Here is a 13,526-nt window from a genome sequence, read left to right on the forward strand (position 1 = left end):
TTTATTGCAATATTCATGTTATTGCTGTGGTATGGAAATGAACCTGCAATAATTCTGAGGTCTACCTGTACTCAACAGGTAGACTTGTATGTCGAAGTGCCAACATACAAGTAAGCACAAAATACAATTGGAAAACTTCAAGAAAAAGAAGATAAGAGAATCTAAGTTAATGTTAAATGACAGAAGTACCCATCTTTGTATTTCACATCATATAAGCTATTAAAAGTTTCCCAAAGTAGATGAAATTTTTAAAACTCTAAGTATTTAGGGTTAACAGGTTTAAACGTATTCGAAAGGGCAAAACTATGTTTATAAAAACAATATCACATAGGATGAAGTGACCAGAAAATGAAAAAGAGTGACCAATAATAAATTTCAATATCAAGTAAGTCTTTACTAACCCTTATATGCATATACACATATATTTCTGGGTTAATTCATAAATGTACCCAAAGATAAGGAACTAAATATCCCTTAATGATTAAAACAAGTTACTTAACTGTGAATATTAGTACAACCTAGGTCTCAGATTAAATAAATTTGTATATACTGCCCTCATGGGGCAATAATATGTAGTTCATTAAAATATAAGCAGGAAATGTAGTGGACACCGTGGAGACAATTTATTCCTACTAATCCTAGCCAATGAAGGAGCATCACTGGTTTGACTAATAATGTAATGAGCCATCTAAAAATCACTCAAAAGTATACTTCTATCTATGCCAAGTCTCCTTCCTGGTTGGAGTTAGCCTCGAATTCTGATAGGTGTTGGGAATGTTAGGTGACCTGGATCAAAGATTCCATGCACAGAAAATTCAAAAGTTGATATAATTCATGCATGATTAATCAAATCAGCCCTTAAATGCCATTACATAATGCTTCTTTTTTCTCTTTTTGGTCAAATTGCATTTTTACTACCAATCTCAAACAGTAGCATTTATAAAAGAGAAAGATTTAAAGAAAATGACTTACAATAACACATGTTGGGACTTCACGAAGAGAATATTCTGTTTTATTAGGAAGATCTTGATTCTTTATCAGCTCATAAATAGCAGGATAGGATAACAAGTTCACCAGTGCTAAAAAAGACTAGAGGGAAAGAAAACAAGCATTTAAATGATTCTTTTTTGTCAACCACATCCATGGAGAGTTATTAATGAAGTTTCGTATCTGTATGACTTTGAGGGCTAATTTTTAAATATACCTAATTCCCATAAGTTGGAAATATGTTACATATATGATAAGTACAGTTAACATGCACAGCAACAATCTATAAGCTGACAACGCATGACGTAACAACCATTACATACATATATGAAATTTGGAATATGCTTTAAAATATCATGTATCTCTTAAAAGTTTGGTTCTGACAAAAATTCAATAATCCATCTTTCTCATTCTTTGCACTGTCATATCCAACACGTAAAAAAATGCAAGAGAATAATACTTACGGACTCTGAGGCAAGATAATAAATTCTATATATTTTTGTCCTCAGACCATGAGGCTATCTTTTAACTACATTCACTGAAAATCCAACTAACCTAAATATGATAGCTAATTTTTAAAAGCCATGGCTTTTCCTATCAAAGCTAACTCACTTGCTGGTGCAATTTTACTAATCTCTCCATGAAATATTTAAGCTCTTCACTCTCATTGCATCTTATTAAACACAACTAGAATATTTTTCTCAGGCACATTCATTCTTGTGCTCCCTAGTTCAAAAGCATGCTGTGGTTGCCCATCACTAAGCATTAAATCTAAACTCCTTAGCATGGCTTTCAAGGCACTTCTCAAATTGACATGCTTCTACTCTTCATAGTCTCAAAAGCCTCATTTCCTAGTATTCCTCAGCATGAAGTCACCACTTCAGTCAATCAAATATGCCTGTGGTCTCCTTCAACTGACTGCCACCTATACGTACTTTTTTGTCCTAGTAACACACTTCTCCTGCCCTCCACTTACTCATTAGCCCACTTGATATGCTTTCAAAATATGTCACGTCTTTTCTGAAGACTTTCCAATTAACTCCATCCACATCCAGAAGCCCTATATTCTGCCAATACTTATATCTTTTGCTTGCATTATATTAATTGTACTCACTTATAACTGTAAAGTTTTCTGCTTTACATTTTCACTATAGTATGCACTATAGAAAAGGAAGAAAAAAATTGCCAAGGAAAGAATGTTTGAGAAATATGTCTATTAATTATACATAAAATGAACTGCAGAAAAATTGGAGGGTTCACCTAGGAAACTATTGTATGAACTTCTCTAATCACCATGTATTAACTAGAAAGATGATTAATAAAACAGATTTCATTACAGATTTATTTTTAATCCAATCTAGTTTATCCTGAGAATATAGATGAACCAAAAAATACAAGGTAATAATGCTTTGTAATTTAAATCTGCAAACATGTTTTAATGTCCTTAATATTAATCCAGCAATATTTGGATTCTATCAAGAATAAATCCTTTATTTTATGTTTACAGAATCTTTTCTACCATAATCATAAAAGATTACAAAAAAGCCTTTAAAACGTCTATTTGGGTAGAGAAAGAAATATAATCTTTATAAATCACATATAGCAATAGTATATTGAGCATTTTTATATTATTTATGCATGAAGAATTCAGTTCACGATTATGGAACTTCTCTTTACGTAAGAAATAAAATGATGTGGACCACATACAATCAAATAAAGGTAAGGTGTGACATGCTACTCTAAGCAAATCAAGTAAAACTTTAGGTAAAAATAATTCAACAACTGTATTCAAACTAAAACAACCTGAACAGAATTTTAAAGAAGGTTGAGAAGATTTCAGCAGCTTGTTTCTAGAAGAAATACATTCATTTCTCACACATTGGGCATTTTAAAAGATGTTAGCTTACTGCAAAATTGTGATGTATTAAGCATTTCTGGAATAAAAATATATACAATGTAATTGTTGGCTCCCACAAACACACATTGTAAGATGTCGCTAATATCAGACATTAATTATCTTAAAATTTATAGTAGCACAAAACATAAATCTGTGTCATCAATGTTTTGAATAGAAGAATGAGACTTTATGCAATAATGATAAGGAAACTAATGAAAAGTCAAAGTTTGATATATCTTTAAGACTAAAGTATAAAATTAATTCTCCAAGTCAAGAAGTTTTCTTTTAAATTAAAATCTTTCAGGTTGATATTGATCTTCTATTCACTTATTTATTCACTAAAAATATTTTAGTGTCAGCTGCTTATCAGTAATTGTGCCAAATGCTAACAATAAAAATATGAATAAAGGCATGGTCCCTGCCCTCAAGGACTCATAGTGTAGTGCAGGACAAAATACACTATTAAATAACTTAAAATAGTGCCTAAATGTTCTGATGTTAGTACAATATGGAGAGCAATGGGGTGATATAAGGATGACACTCTTCAGCAATGTAGAGAGAGGTGAGAGGTAAGTCTGTATGAGTAGCAGGCAGGCAGGCCGGCAGGCAGAGATGTGCTGTTAATGAGCTCTATCTCCATCCTATAGTGAAAAAAAAAAAGGGGGCAAAGTATTTTCAGAAAAGTAGTGGGGATTAAATTTTACATTTTAAATAGAAGGTTCTAAAGAAAAAATGGTTTTGAGGGTAGACAATATAAGGGAATAAAGAAACAAATTAGAATTTGGAAGTTGTAAGACTGTCAGAGATACATTACACCTATTAGAACACAGATGTATTGAAAACATGTCCAATAGACAGTATGATCAAATAGTTACTCAAAAGGTTAGTGTTCAGGGAATACATGCCTTAGGAGTAAAGGAAAAGTCAGTGAACACTATGTGTATGAAGTATTCTATTCTTTAAAGTAGTATGGACAAGAAGGGGAGAGGGAAGACTGAATAGTGATAAAAAATTTTTATCACTCTTAATAATCATTTCCAAAAATCACATTTGGATTTGTTACTTCTCTTTAGTTTGTTCTGTTTCACTGATTTCTGCTCTAATGTTTATTACTTCCCTTGTTGCATTGGTTTTGGGTGTAATTTGCTCTTCTTTTTCTACTCCCTTTGAGTGGAAACTTGAGTCAATAATTTTAGATCTTTCTTATTTTCTAATATAAATATTACAGTTAAAAATATCCCTCTTAGGACTGCTTCAACTATAACCACAAATTCTGATGTATTTTTATTTGCATCCAATTTGAAATACTTCCTAATTTCCCTTGTGACTTCTTTGAGCTACAAGTTATTTGTAAGTACGTGGCTTAATTTCCAAATATCTTTTTTTCTAGTTTCTAATTCTTGATTTTTAATTAATTTCATTGTGGTTATAAAATATACTTCATATTATTCCAATTATCTTAAATTTATTTAGACTTGCATTTAGCCCAACATGGTCTATCTTTGAGGACATGCCATGTGTTCCTGAAAAGAATGCATATTCTGCAGTCGCCAAGTATAATATTGTATAAATATCAAGTGGTTAATAGTGGTATTCATATCACATAATTCGAGAGCTCTTGATCTGTTCTATCAATTGCTAAGAGAAATGTTAAAATCTTCAACTCTGATAGCAGATTTGCCTATTTCTTCCTTAAATTCTATTTCAATACTACATATATTTTAAATATTTTATTAGGATCATACTGATTTATGATTATATCTTTCTGGTGTTTTGACCATATTCATATTATCATTATAAAATGTGTCTCTTAATCTGATAGTTTTTCTTTTTCTTTATCTCTGACACTAAATGTGGCCATGTCAGTTTTCTAATGTATATTGCTTCTCTATATATATTTTTTCCATCCAACTTATCTTTATCTTTAAAGTGAATTTCTTCTAGAACTCTGCCACCTGCCCCAGAGAGCCTTCTCTGTGCCTACAATTATCTCCCCTGCCATCCCTCCATAACACCCAGTATCCTGACCTTTACAATAATCACTTTCAAAGATTTTCTTGTGGTTTTACTTCTCAGGTGTACATATCCAGACACTATAATTTTGTCTTTCCAATTTTCAAGACTTGATGTGTCATTTAAAACTTCTTTTAATCTACAGGCATTCATCTTCTCCCTCTCCTTTCTTTTCATTTCGTCTGTTGACAAGCTCAGGCCATTTGACCTGTAAAGTTTTAAGCAGTCTGGATTTTAGAAAGTACACAGTCAGGCAGCAGTTCAGCCTGTTCTTCCATCCTTTGGATATATGCAGTTTCCCTATTCTGCAAACTGGCAGCTGAATCCAAAGGCTTGATCAAGTTAGATACCTTGGTAAGACTAGAGATGGTGGTTTATTCTTTCATTAGAGGGCACATTAATAATGTTTAACCATTTCTATTTTAGTGATGTTAATGTGGCTCAGTTAATTCTTGCAGACTGCAAATGGTGACATTCTAATTCCATCATTTAAAAAAAATATATTAGTTGGGATAATTCATGAAAAAGAGGCACCACCTTCACCTACTATTTGGTTACCCAGTGGTGGAGTTCTGATATGGTTTGGCTGTTTGTCCCCACCCAAATCTCACCTCAAATTGTAATCCCTACATGCCAAAGAAAGGACCTGGTGGGAGCTGACTGGATCATGGGTGCAGTTCCCCCATGCTGTTCCCATGATAGTGAGTTCTCCCGAGATCTCATGGTTGAAATGTGTTTGGCAGTTCCCCTTCACTCACTGTCTCTCCAGCAGCCATGTAAGATGTGTGCCTTGCTTCCCCTTCGCCTTCCTCCCAGAATGTAAGTTTCCTGAGGCCTCCCCAGACAAGTGGAACTATGAGTCAATTAAACCTCTTTTCTTTATAAATTACCCAGTCTCAGGTAGTTCTTCATAGTAGTATGAAAATGGGCTAAAACAAGTTCATACAGGAACGGCATAATAAATGCTGTTATTTTAGTAAACAAGTTTCAAAATACTGAATTGATTCTCGATCATCCTCTGAGCATAACCAATTATAAAAAATATTATTTAATAGTTTTGCTTTCATATCCACACTATGCATCATGACTAATTAAACATACCAACGCTGATAATACTTTCTACCATTTATTGAGTGCCTACTATATGCCAAACATTCTGCCATATACTTTTATAAATTACCACAGTTCGACATGCTAAAAATTATGATAAATATATTATCATCTTTAACACTGGTTAACTACATTTTCCTACCACCTAAAATGTAATTTCATTTTGTTTCTAATTATAGTTCAGTAGAGATCGTTATCAACAACCTGCAACTTAGGTGATGTTAAGCTACCTGTAAATAAAATGAATCAGAACATATTTATTTTATTATCTAAGTGTCCACAGAAAAAATAAAGTTAATTTCTTTTTTACTGGTAAATGTTACTGAAATCTGACATATATATATACACACACACACACACATATATATACACACACACACGTGCGCATATATATTTGCCACTTGTGTGCTGTTTTTAGTTCTTTAATTTATTTTTATTTCAATAGGTTTTGGGGAAACAGATTGTATGGTGCTTTTAGTTATTTAATTTATTTTTATTTCAATAGGTTTTTGAGGAACAGATAGTGTCTGGTTACATGAATAAGTTCTCTTAGTGGTGATTGCTGAGACTTTGGTGCACCATCACCTGAGTAGTGTACACTGTACCCAGTGTGTAGTCTCTTATCCCTCACCACCCCCAACCCTTTCTCCTGAGTCCCCAAAGACTGATGTACCATTCTTATGCCTTTGTGTCCTCATAGCTTAGCTCACACATATGAGTGAGAACATACAATGTTTGCTTATCCATTCCTAAATATTTCACTTAGAATAATAGTCTCCAATTCCATCCAGGTTGCTGGATGTTGCTGGAGTTGATTTTTGCATAAGGTGAAAGATGAGGATCCAGTTTCATTCTTCTACATGTGGCTTGCTAATTATCCCAGCACCAGTTTTTGAATAGGGTGTGCTTTCCTCACCTTATGCTTTTGTTTGCTTTATCAAAGATCAACTGGCTGATCTCTTTATGGCTGAGTAGTATCCCATGGGGGGGGTGTGTGTGTGTGTGTGTACATATATATACCATATTTTCTTTATCTACTCATTGATTGATGTGCATGTGGGCAGTTCCATATTTTTGCAATTGCAAATTGTGCTGCTATGAACATGTATTTGCAAGTATCTTTTTTGTATAATGACTTATTTTCCTCTGGGTAGATACCTAGTACTGGGATCACAGGATCAAATGGTAGATCTACTTTTAGTTCCTTAAGGAATCTCCACGCTGTTTTCCATAGGGGTTATACTAGTTTACATCCTCACTGACAGTGTAAAAGTGTTCCCTTTTCACTGCATCCACGCCAATATCTTTTTTTTTTTTTTTTTAATGGCCATTCTTGCAGGAATAAGGTGGTATCACATTGTGGTTTTGATTTGCATTTCCCTAATAACTAGTGATATTGCACATTTTTCCATATGCTTGTTGCCCACTTGTGTATCTTCTTTTGAGAATTGTCTATTCACGTCGTTAGTGATAGGGTTGTTTGTGTTTTTCTTGCTGATTTGTTTGAGTGCTTTGCAGATTCTGGATATTAGTCTTTTGTCAGACGCATAGATTGTGAAGATTTTCTCCCACTCTGTGGGTTGTCTGTTTACTCTGCCGATTATTTCTTTTGCTGGGCAGAAGCTTTTTAATTTAATTAAGTCCCATCTATTTATCTTTGTTTTTGTTGCATTTGCTTTTGAATTCCTAGTCATAAAGTCTTTTTTTTTTTTTTTTCATAAAGTCTTTACCTAAGCTAATGTCTAGAGGGGTCTGGTTTTTCTGATGTTATCTTCTAGAATCCTTATGGTTTCAGATCTTAGATTTATGTCTTTGATTGATCTTGAGTTGATTTTTCTATAAGGTGAGAAATGAGGATCCAGTTTTATTCTTCTACATATGGCTTGCTAATTAACCCGGCACTATTTTTTGAACAGGGTATACTTTCCCCACTTTGTTTTTGTTTGCATTGTCGAAGATCAGTTGGCTGTATTTGGCTTTATTTCTGAGTTCTCTATTTTTGTTACATTGGTCTATGTGCCTATTTTTATACCAGTACCATGCTGTAGCCTTGTAGAATAATTTGAAGTTGGGTAATGTGATGCCTCCAGATTTGTTCTTTTTGCTTAGTCTTGCTTTGGCTATGTGGGCTCCTTGTTGGCTACAAATATATTTCAGGATTGTTTGTTCTAGTTCTGTGAAGAATTATGGTGGTATTTTGATGGGAATTGCATCAAATCTGTAAATTGCTTTGGGCAGTATAGTCATTTTCACAATATTAATTCTACCCATCCATGAACATGAAATGTCTTTCCATTTGTTTGTGTTATCTGATTTCTTTCAGCAGCGTTTTGTAGTTTTCCCTGTAGAGGTCTTTCATGTCTTTGGTTAGGTATATTCCTAAGTATTTTATTTATTTATTTATTTTTGCAGCTATTGTAAAACAGGTTGAGTTTTTTATTTGATTCTCAGCTTAGTGTTCATTATTTCTTTTTTCCTGCCAGGTTTGGTTTTGGATTATTCTTGTTTCTCTAGTTCCATCAGGTGTGACATTAGATTGTATATTTGTGCTCTTTCAGGTGTTTTGATGTAGGCATTTAATGCTATAAACTTTCCTCTTAGCCCTGCTTTTGCTGTATCCTAGAGGTTTTGATAGGTTGTGTCACTATTATCATTTGGGTCAAAAATTTTTTAATTTCCATCTTGATATCATTGTTGGTCCAATGATCACTCAGGAGCAGGTTATTGTTCTTAATTTGTGCTCTCTATTTCACTGAAAATTTTTCATTTCATATCCTGTGTCATGTTTTTTATTTCCTTAAGTTGGACTACATTTTTCTCTGGTGCTCCTTGATTAGCTTAGGAATCAACCTTCTGGATTCTTTTTCTGGCAATTCAGAGATTTTGTCTTGGTTTGGATCCATTGTTGATGAGCTGCTATGATCTTTTGGGGTGTTAAAGAAACGTGTTTTGTCACATTACCAGAATCGTTTTCTGGTTCCTTCTCGTTTGAGTAGACTATGTCAAAGGGAAGATGTGGGATTCAAGGGCTGCTATTCAGATTCTTTTATCCCAACACTACTTGATGTAGTGTTTTCCCCTTCCCCTAGGAATGGGCTTCCTGAGAGCTGAACTATGGTAACTGTTTTTGCTCTTCTGGGTCTAGCCACCTGGCAGAGCTACCAGGCTCTGGGCTGCTAGTGGGGAGTGTCTGCAAAGGGTCTTTTGATGTGATCCATCTTCAGGTCTTGCAACTATGGATATCAGTACCTGCTCTGGTGGAGGTGGCAGGGTAGTGAACTCTGTGAGGCTCGTTGGTTGTGTTTTTGTTCAGTGCGCTGGTTTTGTGCTGCTTGGCCTCCAGCCAGGAGGTGGCAATTTCAAGAGGGCATCAGCTGTGATCCTATAGGGAGGATGCAAACTTGCCCTAGGGACACCTGGTTAAGTATTCAGGATTCTCAGGCAGTGGGCAGGGCCATAGAGTTCCCAAGAGATTATGACCTTTGTCTTCCGCTACCAGGGAGGGTAAAAAAAGACCACCAGGACGGGGCAGAGAGAGGCGTGTCTGAGTTCCGCCTCTCCTTGGGCAAGGTTTGCTGTGGCTGCTGTGGGAGATGGGTGAGTGGTTCCCAGTCCAGTGGAGTTATATTTCCAGGGGGATTATGGCTGCCTCTCCTGAGTCATACGAATCGCCAGGGAAGTAGGGAAAGCTGGCAGTCACCAGCCTCACCATGCTCTCATGCAGCTGGCAGTCCTAAAGGCCGCTCTCACTCCTACCTTGCCCCTCAACAGCACCAAGTCTATTTCCAGGCAGCCGGTGATCAGGGCTGAGAACTTGACCCAGACCACAAGCCTCTCTGTTGAGAAAGCAAGCAGACTCACAGTTTTTCCATATCTCAGTGAGCCTGCAGCAGTGATCCCGTTCCTTCAAAGGGTCTGTGGATTCTGTCATCTTTCCTAGCATGTTCCTGTGGTAGTTCTTGAAGCAATCGTTCACGATGTAAGTCTCCACACAATGTTTTGCCTGTCTGAGCAGGAGTTGCAAGCCAGTCCTACCTCCCATCCACCATCTTAATTCTAAAGTTAATTTCTTAAAGACAGCACACAGTTGTATCTTCCTTTTTTATTCACTCTGAAAATCTGTATTTTAATTAGAATATTTAGTTCATTTGCATTTAGTGCAATTATTGATATGGATGCATTTAGAGCTACTATTTTCCTATTTGTTTTCTTTTTTCCCCATCCATTTCCTGTTCTTTTATTCTTTCCTCTCTACCTTACTCTGGCTTTTTAATTGTAAAATTTATGTATGAGCTATACCTCTTTGCACTAATTTTTAGTGCTTTCCTAAGGAAGTACTGTGCAATAGAACTTTCTGTAATGATAGAAATATTATATAATCTGAATTTCACAATATGGTAACCACTAGCTACACGGGCCATTGACCACTTAAGATAGGACTAATATAATTAAGGAACTGAATTTTTAATTTTAATTAATACAAGTTTACATAGCTATGCAGGGCAATTGTCTACGAATGTTTAACAGTACAGCCATAGAGGAAGCTAGGGAGGGAAGATGAAGGACAGGGACTGGAATGGAAGTAAATTTCTGAAGGTACCTAGTTATATATTGAAACTACATAACTGCTTTCCACAACTTAAAAGACCAAATGAGATTACAAATGAAAAAAGAATCCTTAGGAAATAAGACTTAGAGACTAGAAGCTGGACCCTAGGGCTGTTTATTACAACGAGCTGTCATTTCTAGGTCTTTCTGTGTATAGATTAGCAGAATACAAAATATTTTTAAAAAGTAATCCTTAGTTTATACTGACATTTCTATTGCAAAGTCAAACAAATTGAATAAAATCCCTGTAATCTTCTATTTTAATTATAAATATTTCCAAGGCATTAGGAATATTGTGCCACTTTATATAAAATGAGAGGAACTTGAACCATACAGATTGATTTACCATTATACAATTCCCCTGTCCTTTATGCTACAGCTATCCCATGCACTATTTTATTTCTAAGTACAAAATAAACCCCAGTATGCGTCATAATTTTGTTTTAAAAAATCAATCAGATGTATTTAAAACAAGTTAAAAGGAAAAATAACAGGCTTCTATACTCACTTACTTATGTGCAATTCCCTGTTTCCATCCAACTATTCATCTGGTAGCACTGTCTTTCAACATGAAGAATTTTCTTTATCATTATTTGAAAGGCAGGTCTGCTGACAAATATTTTCTTAGCCTTTGTTTATTTTAAAATTTCTTTCACTTTCATTACGGGAGTAAATTTAACTATATGTAGAATTCTAAATTGACTGCTTCTGTTTACTTTTCCATTCAGCACATTTAAGATGCTGTATTGCCTCCTGGCTTCCACTGTTGTAATGAGATATGAAAAAACTTTTCTGCTAATCTCTTACATGGAATGTGCGATTTTCCTAAACTTCTTTCAAACTTTTCTCTTTATCTTTGGCTTTTAGCAGTTTGTCTATGATGAGCCTTACTGTAGCTTCCTTTTTATTTTCATTCTCTACATAAATTCTCTGAGATTTAGTATGATTTTTATCGATAAATTTCTACTTGTCAACAAATTTGAAGATTTTCCACTATTATTTAGTCAAATGTATTTCTGATATTCCAATTACGTACATGTTAAACATTTTGACATGCTCTCACAAATCACTGAAGTTTTTCTTTTATTTCATTCTCTGTTCTTCAGACTGTATAATTTATATTGCTCTCACTCAAGTGCACTACTTTTTCTATCCTGTGTAAATCTGTGAAGGCCACGTAGAAATTTTTATTTCATGTAAGTTTTTTTTTAATTCTAGAAGGTCTATCTGGTTCTTTTACATAGTTTTATTTCTCTACTGTGATTTCTAATTTGTTTATTCATTATAAGGATATTTTCCTTTATATTCTATTTATAACAACTGCTTTAAAATCCTAAATTCTTCATTTCATAATCAATCTGTATTAGTTGCCTCCTTCTCAAGTATGAATCAAATTTCCTTTTTCTTCGTATGTCTAGTGATTTTGGATTGTATCCTATACATTGTGAGATATGCCATAGAGTTCCTGGATTCTATTATACTCCCTGACAAAGAGTACATTTAAAAAAAAAAAAAAAAATTAGCAGTTACATTGGCCAGATTCAAACTGAACCTCTAACACCTGTGGTAGGTAGCATCTGATATTTCTGTAGAGTTCACATGCATAGTTGAATTATTAGTCACATTTCTGGGCAAAGTATATACACAGAGTTTGGAGTGTTCCCTCTGTGGATCTATTTTCCAGGGATCCCCTTTAATTTTCCACCTGCTGTGTAGTCCTAAGCTTTCTATTTGGTTCTCCAAGCATTTTAGATTGTCGATTTCTATCAGTGGAGCACAAATTTCTGACCTTAACCAAAAATCTGTTAAATCCAGAATCTCAAGAAATACCACTCTATTCATCCATACATTAACTTCCTTCTATTTTCTGCCTATTTTTGACCATTCCAATGCTTTTAGCTACTTGATGTTTACATTTTTTTCCAGAATTTGTGTTTTCTATGGGAGCAAACTAGTACAGAAAGAGGAACTTCTGAAACATTGGAGTGTTTTGCTTTTTAAGCAATTTTATGACATCTTTTGAACAAAAATTGTCTAAGCTACCATACAATCAAAGTTAGAAACCATCACTTTCTTTGGAAAATATGTTAAATGTAAAAAGTCATTGAATTGTGATAGAACATTAGGTGGCTGATTTTTTAAAATTTTGTGACTTTAAGTGATAGCATCTTCTCTCTGTCTGCCCTTCCTTCAAATATTCCTGACAATTTTCTATTAGATTCAAGCTATAGGGCAAAACATTCCTTGGATTTTTATATTGATTGGTTGGTTGGTTGGTTTTTGTTTGTTCCAGTGATTTGATTTTTTGTAACATGTCTGGTACATTATTACTCTTCATGAAGGGAGAAAAACTTTAATAAACATAAAGTAAAAGAAAATCATTCTGGCAAAATATTATTCCCATGAAATACTGGGATTTCTATTATTTGCTAAACTTATTTTGAAAATAAAAAATACTAATTTGAAAATTAAAGAGGAGAAATAAATACATTAAAAAGTCTGCTGGTTGTAACTGAATATGGATAAAGTATGAATGAATTCATTTCTGTGAAATGCTTCTCAAATCTGTGTATTATTAGTCAAATGACTTCTTACCTTTTGACAGCTTCGGTCAATAGGATCCACGGGAGTAGTTCTGGGATGGGTTACCCTAACATCATCTCTTCCATATTCCAGATTGGACCATAATTCAGTTATAAGTTCATTAATAAACCCTAAAAAGAATTATTACTTCAAGTCATTTATAGCGTAATATTTCTTTGGATGATGAAGGAAAGATATGATGATCCCACTGACAAATCTGGTCTACTTTGACAGAAGACACATACTTGCATCTTATATAAGCAATAATCGCTTCTTGGTAGACATTATATCTGCTATTGTTAATATACTTTTATGATATTTCATTATC

General features: G+C 34.2%; 1 protein-coding gene across 11 annotated transcripts in view; it reads right to left on the bottom strand.

Moving 5' to 3' along the window:
* The window catches only part of TBC1D32 (TBC1 domain family member 32), a 226,664-nt gene that overhangs the window by 140,143 nt on the left and 72,995 nt on the right, over positions 1–13,526 (bottom strand). For all 11 annotated transcript variants that reach the window (XR_012433384.1, XM_065543266.1, XM_074036960.1 and 8 more), the window contains 2 exons: positions 13,211–13,329; positions 973–1,089 (listed from right to left, as the gene is read on the bottom strand). Coding sequence is in view for 10 of the 11 variants with exons in the window: in XM_065543266.1 (XP_065399338.1) it covers positions 973–1,089; positions 13,211–13,329 (236 nt within the window). In the remaining variant the exon portion in view is untranslated. The remainder of the gene's footprint in view (positions 1–972; positions 1,090–13,210; positions 13,330–13,526) is intronic.

Source organism: Macaca fascicularis, chromosome 4 (genome assembly GCF_037993035.2).
Source record: "Macaca fascicularis isolate 582-1 chromosome 4, T2T-MFA8v1.1".
NCBI classification, from domain to species: Eukaryota; Metazoa; Chordata; class Mammalia; order Primates; family Cercopithecidae; genus Macaca; species Macaca fascicularis.